At 32.4% G+C, this 13,293-nt stretch overlaps 1 protein-coding gene across 1 annotated transcript in view; it reads left to right on the top strand.

Annotated features, from left to right (window-relative positions):
• CSMD3 (CUB and Sushi multiple domains 3) overlaps positions 1-13,293 on the top strand; it is a 608,404-nt gene that overhangs the window by 236,932 nt on the left and 358,179 nt on the right. Inside the window, exon 7 of the mRNA XM_069854554.1 lies at positions 3,851-4,159. Within this exon, the coding sequence (XP_069710655.1) occupies positions 3,851-4,159 (309 nt within the window). The remainder of the gene's footprint in view (positions 1-3,850; positions 4,160-13,293) is intronic.

The following is a 13,293-nucleotide window of genomic DNA, read 5'->3' as shown; positions in this document are numbered from 1 at the left end:
ATAATACTTGGCTTGTAATAGCAGAAATTACAGTAACATACTTCATGTCAAAGCTTTATTCAATACACTGTCACTTCCACTTAGTGAATTAATTAATTTTCCTTAAAAACCTGCCTGTCTGAATCCTGCAAAAACATAATTCTCAGTCATATCTTGTAAGAAAGAATGCAAATTAAATATTGGTAGTTAATTATGTTAATTCTATGAAAAAATCCCATTCTTAAATCATGTGTTATTGCATGTTGACTAATTGCTAATACTTCACCTTATGAAAGCTTGTGGCAGTGGAAGAGAAAAATAGTTCTGGTTTAATGGGATAGAACAGCCACAGCTGAAATGTACATCTGGATCTGGGATTGAACACAACAGGTTAACACAGCATAGAGTTCAAGCTTCTAAAATGAGTATAAAATTCAGGTTGTCTGAAATTAATCAGTTGTGGTTAAGAAAACAGCTTATTTCTAAAACTTATAGAGATTCAAATTAAGATCTATAACAAGAATTTCATTTCTCTGATTCTGCTTTCCATATATACAAACTACTGTAACTACTTTCTTCCAGGCCTACAGTTTCTACATATTGTTAAATATTAATTTAATATTGACACACAAATTACAGCTTACCTGAATACATTTTAAATACTGTACTGATTGGAGAGGGAATATACATTTTTCTGGCTTTCCTCATTTTAAAGGGAAGCTTTCTCAAGTCACAGTCTTATACAAGGAAAGAAAAAAATTCCTTTTCTGTAAAACTATCTTCACTGTATTGCATACCATTTTCTGCCTTGTTTCTTTTGCTAGTAGATGCTTCTGCAGAGAAGGCAAAGGTATTCATTATCTCTAGATAATTTAATTCCCTCAGGGACTACTTGTAAAAAGTTAGTCCATTAGATTGATTTAAATGAGAACTTCCACTATGAGTTTATCTGGGGTAAATTTCCTCTGCCATCATGTTTACAACAGAGACCTTGTGTATACTTGTAGCATATTGCATATGCAAAGTGCATCCAGCACAGATTCATAAGCTATTTTTGAAGCTTTGTCTTAGGCAAATGTCAAAGGCTGTTGCCTCTTTCCTTTACAAAAAATGATTCTGGAAATAGGAACAACCTCCACTCTTGTATAAATAGAAAGGCTTATGAGTCTTCCATATGTTTGAATTATCCAAAGTTTTAGCAGTTACAACACTTTAGAGTACTGTTTCATTCAGATTAGTTTACTGAACTGAATTGCTCTGTAGATCATCAACTTCTATATAGTTGTGAATTTTTATGTTTAAATATCATTTCAAACATTTCCTCGTCTATGCAGTCTAATTTGACACATGAGCTGATTTTAGTCTGTTCTCCATCCACAGGGACTCATTTAGAGAAGTGGTTGTACAACCTAGTAGGTTTCAGGCTGTGTTAGCTTGGGCTGGTCAGGTTCCGTTTCTTTGTGAAGCCATACCTGGAGCAACAATTATTCTTTCTTGCATCCACATCTTTATGTTTCCACCTTCCCATGGTGCAGCCTGGCAGTTCCTCAAGATTCAGATTTTCTCAGTTGCTGACAGTGAATTCAAAGTGATGACCTACCTCTGAGTTGACGTCAATGACTGAAAATCATTGGTCTAAATTTTATCCAAAAAGCAGAAATCGTTCTTCCTTTTTCTTTCTTGTACCTATTTTCATTGAAAGTTTGTCTTTGTTTTTAATTTTTAGACAGAATATTAAGTGAAATAACATATGACTGGTTTTTGGTTTGTTTTTTTGTTTTGTTTGTGTTTGTTTGTTCATTTGTTTTTATCATATAGGAAATTACAATGTTTGAAATAGACTCTTTAACAAACTGAATGTCAGATTTGACTGCAGATGGCTGAAGCATGTGACATTGCCCATACCACACAGGTGTTTCAATTGATCTAAAGCTGTTTTCATAGAATATGAAAACACCAAAGTTTATGCTTTTACAGATTACAAATCATAGTTAGGCAAACAGGAATGCATCTATTCTGTGCAATAGCAGATACTTACTAGATTGTTTATACATAACATTATTTTTTTTTCCATGTAAATCATACCACACAGTTCACATTTTATTGATCTTCTGCATAAGTTAGGTATTTTGCTTTTTTTTCTTTTTTAAGGATGAAATTTATCTTAACTTTTTTTCATTTAAAGTGCTGTGCATCCCTAAAGCACTAGGACATAATAAGCCATTTGACTGAGATTGTGAATATAATTTTGCTTTAATCTTGATATTGGAGGAAGGTGCTTGCATGATAAAAATCTTCCTCATAGATTCTCCTTTAATAGTAATGGTATGTAACACCTGATAAGTTTTCTTTGTTTTAAGCAACATTGTCCTGTTCCAAAGTATTTCTTGACCATGCATTTCTATTTTCTGTGTTATGTTCTTGATACCGTTCTGTCAAATTTTATTGTATCCTGAATCATCACTAGTTTAGTCTATTATTAATTGTTGTGACAATTTTCTTCTTTTATCTGAAATAAAGAATAAAACATGTCTAGGACTATGCTAGTTACTTATACTGCTGTTGTCATAGAACAGTAACTAGGTTTTGGTCCGGCCTCTGATGCATAAACCTGGAGTCTTACCTGGTGCTTTTGAAGTTGTTTAGTTTTGCAGGGGTAATCACCTTTTTATTATTTAGAAGTGCTGTATTGCAGAACAGGTATTTCCAACCTGTCATCACACACTACACTTAAAAGAGGAGTCTCAAAGCCTGTATAAGTGGATGGCTCAGAAGTAAAAAGAAGTGTGGAATATCATTGTTTGAATGACTGTTCAAATTCCTCTTAATCATTACTATGGAAAGAGAAATAGCCATATTTTAAATATACTAGTATAACATAGTACGGTTCATGCTATGTAAACTTTGTTTATGTTAATTTGTTATTATTAATTTCCTTATGCATTGCCCAGTCATTTATGCATTCCAGTCAAGATGGAGTGTTAGATGTTGTAAATGCTCACAGGTGTGAGACTAGGTCTCCAAATGGTTGCATCCAAATCTAGGGAATAGGGAAAGCTGAAAAGGTTAATGAAATATTAAAAAAAATCCCACATGGTTGTTATATTTTTACTGCTAGACAAGTTAGAAATATTAATATTTTCATAAACACGGGTGATTTTTTAACTCATCAAACATTTTGTGGGTGGGTTTTTTAAGTAAAATAGTCTGGCCTGTTACAGGAATCAGAGAGCAAAAAGAGAGTTACAGATGCAGTCTTTGTCCAAGATCAAGCATGGATAATTATGCCTAAATGCTTTGTTTTTATGTGTGCCTTTTACGACCCATGTACTTTTGGCCTTGTATCAAGCCTAAATGAGCTTTTAGAGCCCTGGAAAGCTTTGATGAAAAAATCAAATGTATGAACAAATTTGGCAGCCTTATTAGTAGTTGGACCACGGAAGCTTTGCCTACTACTAGGTTACAATATAATACTGCTGTATCATTCCTCAATAGGGTGGCTATCACTTTTCTACGTGAGGTCCCTTTAATGATATAGGCGCATATTTTTCTCTAGCCATGCTGTTTTCAGGACTGAATTTGCAGGGGTGGAAATTATGTGCTGTATTTCTGACTGGTACAAAAGTTTATAGTATAAGTTTTTGAGGACATTTAAAGCTAAATGTACTGTTGATATAATTACAACATGTTCGCTAGCATTAAAAAATGTTCTAATTACTTTGAATTTTTAAATAAAGTGTATCAACTTTCCTCTTTTAATGTCAGTTGTCTTTACTATGTTAAACAGAGGGAAAATGAATCTCTTAGGCTGATCAGGAAAACACAATGCAAAAGAAAAAGTTAGCATCCAGTGCTACTGTGTGTCCCACAGGTTCTTCCACTTTGATCAAAACTGCCTCCACTGGTGAGTTAGAGGAGCATATTGCGGCCACTACTGGTGCTATTACTGTTGCTAGCACATCTGCTGATGTTGCTGTATCCAGTGCAGTGACCACCTATAAACAACCTTCTGAAGAGCAACAAGTGCAAGCTATGAATGTAAGAAAATCAGTTCTGGAGTCGGCCACTTCCAAGGAAGCACTCTCCCTTCAGCAAGCAAATTTACAAAGCACAAGAAGACAACCAAGAAATGCTGAGCAGATAGAAAGAACTAAAGAACTTGCAGTTGTTACTCATAGAGGTATTGGATATTATTTTACTTGTGCCCATGTAGTTACAGAAAAATATGTTTTAGAAATTAAAGGTCAGGTATCTACTCAGGAAATGTAGTTGAACAAATGGGAAAAAGATTAAATATTTTTAAAGATTAAATCTTACATTAAAGATTAAATCTTAAAGCTGAGTTCTAGTGGGGCAGCCAGGTGGAAAAATGAAATTAATAATTATATTGTCATATTAATTCAAACACATTTGATTTGAGAAAAGAAAAAAGAGAAAGATCAGTGATTTTCTTTTCATGCCACTTTATAGCTTGTGTCATTATGTTTCACTATCAAGCTTAGTGTGAGATCTGACGAAAATTTAGAGTTGAGATTAAGATATTCAATTATGCTGCTTATATGTTTAGACATAATGAAGTAAAGCATAAAAATATATATTTTATAAATAACTGCTTTATTCTAAACTAATCACTGGAGTTGTAATTATCTCCCTTCTGCTAAAATACCCAACAAAAATTTGTCTTTTCAAAACATCTGTAAATTTTTATTCTGTCAAACAGGAAATCAATGAATGAAGTAAAGTTTAGAAGACTAGGGGATTCACTTGCAAGTATTAAAGCAATAAAGCTAAAAATTTGGTATATTTCTATATCAGTATGATTTAACCACATGCTCAAGTAACATTTGTAGTATAAACAAAGCATTATTTATTGTGTTAAAAGATAAAGATGATATCTGAAGCATGAGGCTAAGAAACTGCAGTGCTAGGGTGTCTTAGTTTAAGCAGCATTGACATTCAGAAACAAATTGCATGTGTTAAGTTTTTCCAAATTTACAAGTTCAAGGGAAGAGCAGCTTCATTTTGCGGGTTGCTGTTGTTGTATATTATTTCGTATACACTTTTATTTTTTATTGAGTGCTAATTAATTATATAGATTTTATAAACATGAATGTATGGAGGAGGAACACATGTCATGCCCCCTCCCTGGAACTGTTCAAGGCCAGAGGGGATGGGTCTTTGGGCAGCCTGATCCAGTGGGAGATGTCCCTGCCCATGGCAGGAGTTGGAACTAGATTATCTTTAAGGTCTCTTCCAACGTAAACCATTCTGTGATTCTATGATCTTTTAAAGCACAAGCAGTTTGTAGAATTCTCATTATATGGTTGATATTTTGTAAAGACAACTTTAGACTGGAGTCTGTTATCTTACTGGATCAGATAGTCACTTAGTGTAAGTTATTGTAGCTTCATTTACTAGCATCTATTAAAACATATGCAGTTCTACAGAATTTTAAAACATGTATTTAAGTAGGATAACTGAAAAATAAACACTATATTTGGTTTGCATATGACACAGAAATCATTAATCAGCAATATATTCTTAATTTTTATTAATTTCTGTGCAAATATGAAGTATTTTTGTGGTTATAATCTGGTATGAATCAATACAGTTTTGTTGTACTGGTTGTGTGGCTATGCATTCACTTAAGAACATCTTTGATCAAGTTAAAAAAGCAGAGTTATTTTCAGTTGTGAGGGAGTATCTGAGGGCTTGTAGTAATCTCTTCTAATTTAAAGATGTGAGAGTATACTAAATTGGCAGCTAAATTTGTCAGTAATTGTGACATACAGTTTCTTCCATCTCCAGTTTGTAATCATCAGACTACAATGTCCTCTCCACTGTTTTCTAACTGTCCTTTTCTTCTCTGACTTGTCCTTTAATATAAGATACAGATAAGGCACATATTTCTCAATGACTTTGTCATATATAAAATGCTAAACCTTACATTTTGGAAAAAAAAGGATAGTTTAGAGGTTAAGATACTGCTAAAATAATGTTATGGTTCATAAGCATCACATATTAAAGTAGAGTTACAGGTAATGCAAAGTAGCATAGGCCACATGCAGATGTAATCAGTCTTGTATAGACCTAACTGGAGAAGAAAGCCCATAAATATTTCTGTATTGGGTTTGTTGTCTCGTGCCATATTTAAAGCCTTGATTTTTCTAGCATTCTTTAGACAAAGTCTCTTAAATATTTTTTTACTATATCATACCCACAGAACAGTATGTGTGTGTATGCTCCTTGGGCAGCCTGATGTAGTGGGACCATCACAGGAGGGTTGGAACCAGATAACCTTTAAAGTCCCCTCCAGCCCAAACTATTATATAATTCTATGATTTTATTAGAGTGGGTATTCATATACTGAGTAAAAAACTACCAGTTTTGCTTGACAAATCCCAGTATTTGATGATATACTTATAATTTCTATGAAAAAATTTAAAATTGACCCTCATTAAATAACCTTTAATGGTCTTTTATAAAATATTCGTCCTTACAAAGGCACAGGCATATTTTGAAGGAATGTTTGTGAATGTTTGTGAATATAAGACTGTTATCAATTGACTTGAAGAAATTTCTATTATGGGGAGATATTCCACAGGTGATTCTAGCCACTCTTTGACAATGAAATGTGCATGAAAATATAAAAAATACTTGTCTTGCCCATCGAATCAAATTACTATGGAATTATATGGAAGACCTACTTAAGAAGTTTATGCAAATACCTTCCAAAATTATTTCTCTATTTAATAGATGTTATAAGTCAGTTTTAAGCTTAGGAAATATATTGTTTCCTGTGCTCTTGATCATGATTTATGAATTATACTCCCAAATCTATGCAAATAGGTACATTTTATGTGCTAATTATAGTTTACTAAAACTTACTCTATCATACACGCATATATTTGAATTAGTAAAAATATACTGTACGTGTCACCTTCACTGTAGGCTTTTTTGAGTTGTTACTAGTGACATTAGAATCGTGCAAATGCTGATTATAGAATACAAATCACACTTTTGGCCTTCCATAGGATTGTTCTATGAATAAAATCTTTCAAATGAGTAAATAATAATACTCTTTTGTTAACTAAACTGATATTTTTGAAGTGTATGTGCGAAAGGGATATATAGAGAGAAGTAGAGGTTTCTATCTATGTCAAATAAAACTGCTAGATATGAGTTAGGCTCCCACACTTACTATCTGGAGTTCAGCAATGACTGTAAGTTGTGTCAAAGGCTGACTGAAGAATTTCTTCCCTAATGTTATAAATTGGAAATCACAGAAAAGGATAAGACTTTGTGTTCTAACTATTTAAAAGAGGGAAAAGGAAACCTAGATGCATTTGGTAAATACTTCCTTTAGAGGCAGGGAAGTGCAAGTATCATTTTATAAGTCAGCAGTGAGGTGTCATGAGGAATACTGTATATGATTACAATTCTGCCTTCAAAAAGAATTCAGACTGAATCGGATGAATAAAAGAACTGTAATGGTGTTAAATTGTTTTGACTATCCCACCTTACAAAAGAAAATGTAAGACAGGATGAAAGAATGAATGTTTCAGGAAGTGAGTGCCAGTATGTGGAGAACTTAAATAGGGAGTATAAAATATGTAAATAGATACATTAGAGAAAGGAACAAGAAGTGTTCTTGCTGTTGCAATGATAAAGCCTTCTGGTAGAAAAAGGGAGTAGATAAAGAGCAAAAAGCTTGCTTTCAAGATGCAGATTGAAAAGCTAATGAAAAATATATTTATTTATGATAGCTGGAAGAGAAATGCAGTAACATTTGGGTCTTAGGTTCTAATGAAACCAAGCACTCAAATTCAGGAAAGTGTAACTCTTCCTCTGTTCAGCAGTATGAGGAAAAAATCGAGATCCCTAACTACTGTAATTCAAGCTTCAAATGCCAACCATTCAGCAGCAATTCGTGTGGATACTACAATCACAGTTTCTAGTATGATCTGTCTTCTTCAGATGTAAAATCAGGAAGGAAATTGTATGTGATTTTTTTCCATTGTTTATTTTGTTTGAATATTCAAGTACTGTTACCTTGATTATAACTACGTTAGTAGAGGATAATCTGACATTATTGGTCTTTTCTACTATCCTTGTTTCATACACTAAGAATTCAGAGTTTAGTAATGCTGTTAGTGTTATTGAATTGTTTTACAATTCATATCAACTCTATTTTTTTCTTTCTGAAGGCTGTAGAATTTTTACTTCAGTACATGCAAATATCATAAGAGATTTTTTTTCTTGTGAGTGCTTTTATAACATACTGGTACTATCTAGAGATGTGCTAAGAGACATAAATCCAAATGCTTAGAGATATTTGGACAGTGTTCTTAATAATATGCTTTAACTTTTGGTCAGGCTTGAAGTGGTCAAGCAGTCAGATTGAAGGATTAGTCCTGTCCTGTCCTGTCCTATCCTATCCTATCCTATCCCTGATCATTTTATTATGGAAGTACACATATTTCCTGATTAAATAACTCGGAGTGATGGGAATCTTGCTTCTGATTTCAGTGGTAATAGAGAACATGGGGTACAAGGAATCATAAAAAAATCTTAAGCAAAGACAGAATAAAATAAATGCAAAATCTAATGAAGTTGATGCAACAGAGTTTTCTATTCTCTCATACAATTGAGAAGAATCACAACATTAATTTAAGTAATTTTAGAAATGAAGTCTAAAACCCTTAAGGAAAATTTATCTACTGAAGTTGTATGAAGTGCATTGAAAATTAAAGATCTCTAACAAAGTCACTGGAGTTTTATTCTTAATTGTAATTAATCTGGACTTCTACCCCAGAAATAAATAACTCCTATCTCATAAGATGAATGCAGAATAAACAATTTATAGTACCTATCCTTTTCTTTCTTTTACTAATAAGAGTCATAAAGTTTTACCGTATCTTTTTATTCAGCAGTCACGATCAGCGGAGGCAATTGAGCAGTGGTTTAATTTCTTATATTAAAAAATGAAGAAATAAAGTATTTTGCTTTTTTCCCCAATGAACTGAAGATTTTCAATGATTATTTGAAGTATTTGCAGTATATAAATATATGCACCAGAGTCACAAAGAAAAAAAAAGCTATACACACCAACGAAGACACAAAGAGGGAAAGATTGAAATTATTTTGAAGACTAAATTAATTTTAGTATATCACTTTGATATGTTCCATTCTAAGGCAATATCCATCCCAAAAGAATTCTAAAGCATCACCTCTATACTGTAGGCAAAAAAGAATACAAGGTACAAGCAGTGTGACAAGATCACTGGAATTGTTCATAAATGAAATATAGAAAAAAATTCAGTCTGAAACAGATATAAAGGTTGAAGAAAAAAATTGCTTATCAAACTCAAACTCATATAGTGCCTCATATAGGATATCTTAATATTTGAAACTAGTATTAATGTAGCAGTTCAGATAATGACTGAATATTTTCCTTAGGATTTTAAATCTAATTTATTTTCAAGAGAACATTAAATTCCAACACATTTCACTACTCCTAATTTCTATTCTCCTTCTAAAGAGCAGAAAAGTCACCAAGAATTTTCAAATTTTTATCATATCTACCCAGTCTGAGGATTAAACTATAGGTATATATTTTGGAGATTTTATTAGACTTAGGTATTGGTTTTCAAAATCTTATTAATTTTACTAATATCTCCATTCTCTTTTATTTTTCTGTTTTCAGCTCTATTTTTTTTTCTGATTGTCTTACAAAGCATTTATTGTTTCTCTATCCTTTCACCCTTATTCTCTAAGAACACATAACTATCACAACTTATGCTATGCTTTATGATACCTTACTTTGCGTAGTATGTTAGTAATGGCTAGGAAAAAATGAATTAGGGAGAAAAATACTTGCTACTTGGTGTTCCCCATTAAACAAACATTTCTTTTTGCTACGTGCTGCAGAAGAATTTGTGGTGGTATGTGGCAAGAAGATTTTTGTTTAATTTTAAAAAATTTTAAAGTTTTGTTAAGAGGAATTGAATCAGATGCTAAACAAGCTTCTTAAAACAAACATATGTAAGATTATATTATTTAATTAACTTGATTTCTTTTTTAATTGCTCAGTTAATGAAAAAGTCCTGGTATTGATGTACACTTTTTAAGGACTTGTTAGAAAATATATACATATATCTTAATTTTTAAGAGTTTTACTTAGAAGCAGGGAAAGGAAAAGAGGAACAGGGAAGGAGAGGTTTTCTGAGTAGCTGTTAAAGATTTTGAAGACTGCAGTAGGAAATCAATGTGGATATGTCCTTAGATTTTATTTGTTGGATGGGTTGTTTTTTCTTATGTGTATTCTTAGGTGTTAATTATTTATATTAATTTTTAAAGTTCCAAGATGTTCTTAGTAACATAACACAAATGTAATTTAGCACTCAGGCATTTAACCACCGAACTAGATTTGTTTAATATTTCATAATACTTTGGGAAATAGCTGTTTGATATGTGCCATGAGTCACATAGATATGTAGTTGTTGTGGGGTTGATTTTATGTATATATATGCATATGCAGCCAAAGACATAGCCTAGTCATGCCATATTTGAACCTAATAATTTTGGTGACTTCACAGTGTTTTCAGAAACTACTGTTGAATAAATCAATGTACAAAACTCAGTTAAAGGTAAAATTCTTCTCTTGTAGTGTAAAGATATTTCAGAGATCTTAGGTTGCTTGGTTTTCATACTAGTATTACTAACCCTGGCAAAATGACGTGAACAGTTATGAAAGCTTCTGATTGTTTTAAATAATGTGTTCACCAAGACAGTCTTTTAACTATTTCCAGTTCCACCTTGGATCTTGTGACTGTTTCTTGTGTACATAAACTATAGATAGAGTATGAGTAGAAACAAACAAACCCAAACTAGTCTTCATTCTTTAATGTGCTGTTATGATGATTTCTGAAAATCAAGGATAAATATCTCCCTAATGTGAGTATTTAAAAACCATCTCAGCACCTGAGATCATGTATTCAAGGTGATTACCTTTTTACTTAGATATTAGAAGGGTAGCTAGGCCTGTCTTCTGATTCATGAGGACTTATTTTATACTGATGTTCAGAGGAGGCCAAAAGTATCTTACTATACTGCTAAAATCATAGTTATGTAGAAGTAGCATCTCAAAAACCTCACACAAAGATGAGAGAGGATTGCTGTTATTCCAATAGTACTCCAATATAGGAAGGTACAGTTCTTGCGTCCATGACTTCCACTGATGATAGAAGTGCTTCTGGAATCCAATTAATTTGGAGGAGAGGCTGTTCTGATATCAAGGATTAGAAATAAAAAAATAATAATTTAGTGTTTTGTGGCAACACATACGTTATGCTCCTGTAAATAATGTATTTTCCAGAACCATTAGCAATGTTTATGTTACATTATGGTGATACACAGGGAAATTTACTTTTCACCTCTTGAGTTACAAGCCTCTATGCATTTAGAAGAAAATGTGGTCTCTTCTATCAGAAGTGTAAATATATTTATCATCATGTCCTAGATCTGTCCTATAAATCTTTCTTAGTAGTATGCTGTTTTCTCCTGAAACTTGTTCTGCTCATATGTGTGGCAATGATTACTTCTATTTAATAACAAAAGCGTCATTTGTGCTTTGGCATTTAGGGCTCCTTTAACAGTTTCTTTGACTATCCATTGATTTTTTTATAAGACATTAAGAGGTGCTGAAATGTTCTTTGATACTGTCTACCTTCTAGGGTTAGCTTCTCTTAGACCTAGTTCCTTTAATTTCTGTTGTCTTCATTGGCAGTAGTTGCTAGTAGTCAACATACAGCATCTTCTTCCATATATTTTTTAAATATACCTAATCTATAAAGTCACTTGAGTATGATGTACCAAAAAAACATTGTAGTTTAAATTTGTTTTTTTTAGAAGGTTCATTTTTATCTGTGGTTCATTGCTCGCTGGCAGATAGCATTGGAGAAAAGAGGCACTTAGTTTAATGATAAAAAAAATAATACTCTTTTGCTGGTTTTGTTTTATTCTTTCTTAACTTTTGATGTCAATGAAGTTTTTTGTTTTACTTTCTTTTTATTGTTTTGTTTCAAAAACATGTTGAGGGTAGCAAAAGCTATTTCTCACAAAGGCAGCCCTAAAGAAGGGATTTTAAAGAAATGGTTCAGCAGTGGGCTTAAGGGTGAAGCCAACTACCTTCCATATCACACTTTGCAAATAAGTGTTTTCAAGCTAGAAAGAGGGTCCGTTGCAGAATAACAGCAGAACAATAGAAAGTATTTCATTTTTTTACATGAATGTCTATTAAACCATAAAATTAGCCCATTATGCTTAATTCAATAATGCAGTGTTTTTTCTATGATCAAATTTTTTTTTTTGTCTGTGTAATCTAAACACAGAAAATAAAATCTCCATATTTCCTAAATTTTTTTCTTCCCTACAGAAGCTAAGAACATAGCTAAGGTAGATTTGGAAACCAACTAGTGGAGATACTTTTGGATTGAGGAGGTAATCTGCGTGCCTGTAAATCTTGAGAGTGTATTCCAATGTGTTACTTTTAGAAGGGCAAAACTTCATAGTTTTTTAGCTGTTGTCACTGTTTGGTCTTTTTCCCAAATGTAAGGCAAAGTCTGTTGGTAAAAAATGTGTTCGCATTTCTACTGCTGTGTAAACTTTTTCAGAGTATATATGGATTAATATATGTCCTATATTGCTTCTGGAATTCAGACCTGGGCACATATGTCGGATTTTAGTGTGCTTTCAATAACATAATGTGGATGACTCTTTTTTCCTTTTAAATTTTCTTTCAATGGGAAGAAAATTGATTTAAACTTTCAAAAAATAGCTGTTTAGAAACATTATAATGCCTTTTTTAAAAGGCTGGTGACTTTTCATTTGGCAGATATACTAGTATTTGACAGTGTTCTGTGTTTTTTTGGGGTTTTTTCTTCTTTAATGGAGGAAGCAAGCATGGGATAAGCACTACTCTTCTGTTGCTCCTTAATACAGAAGAAACACCAGATAAGATTCAGCTGTTCCACTGTTTTAAAGCAAAAATATATATTCTTTTTATTTTCCAGGTTCCATAAACGTGTGACAATGTTTTACACAACTATATGGTCCGTGGAAATAAACACTTTTGGCCATGATTTTTTTTTTCTTGGTTATGCAGGAGAAAAATTAAGTTACAAATCTTAGTTATTTCCTTTGTCAGGTGCAAAAATTGGTCTCAATACTTGTTTTTGTAAATTGTTTTCCAACAAAGATACACAATATGACCTTTTTAGGTAGTTCATACTCTAATTTGTACATAGATCCATG

The sequence above is a fragment of the Phaenicophaeus curvirostris genome, chromosome 3 (assembly GCF_032191515.1).
Source record: "Phaenicophaeus curvirostris isolate KB17595 chromosome 3, BPBGC_Pcur_1.0, whole genome shotgun sequence".
Classification (NCBI taxonomy): Eukaryota; Metazoa; Chordata; class Aves; order Cuculiformes; family Cuculidae; genus Phaenicophaeus; species Phaenicophaeus curvirostris.
Note: the sequence above shows the minus strand (reverse complement) of the source record. Positions and strands in the feature narration are given on the sequence as shown.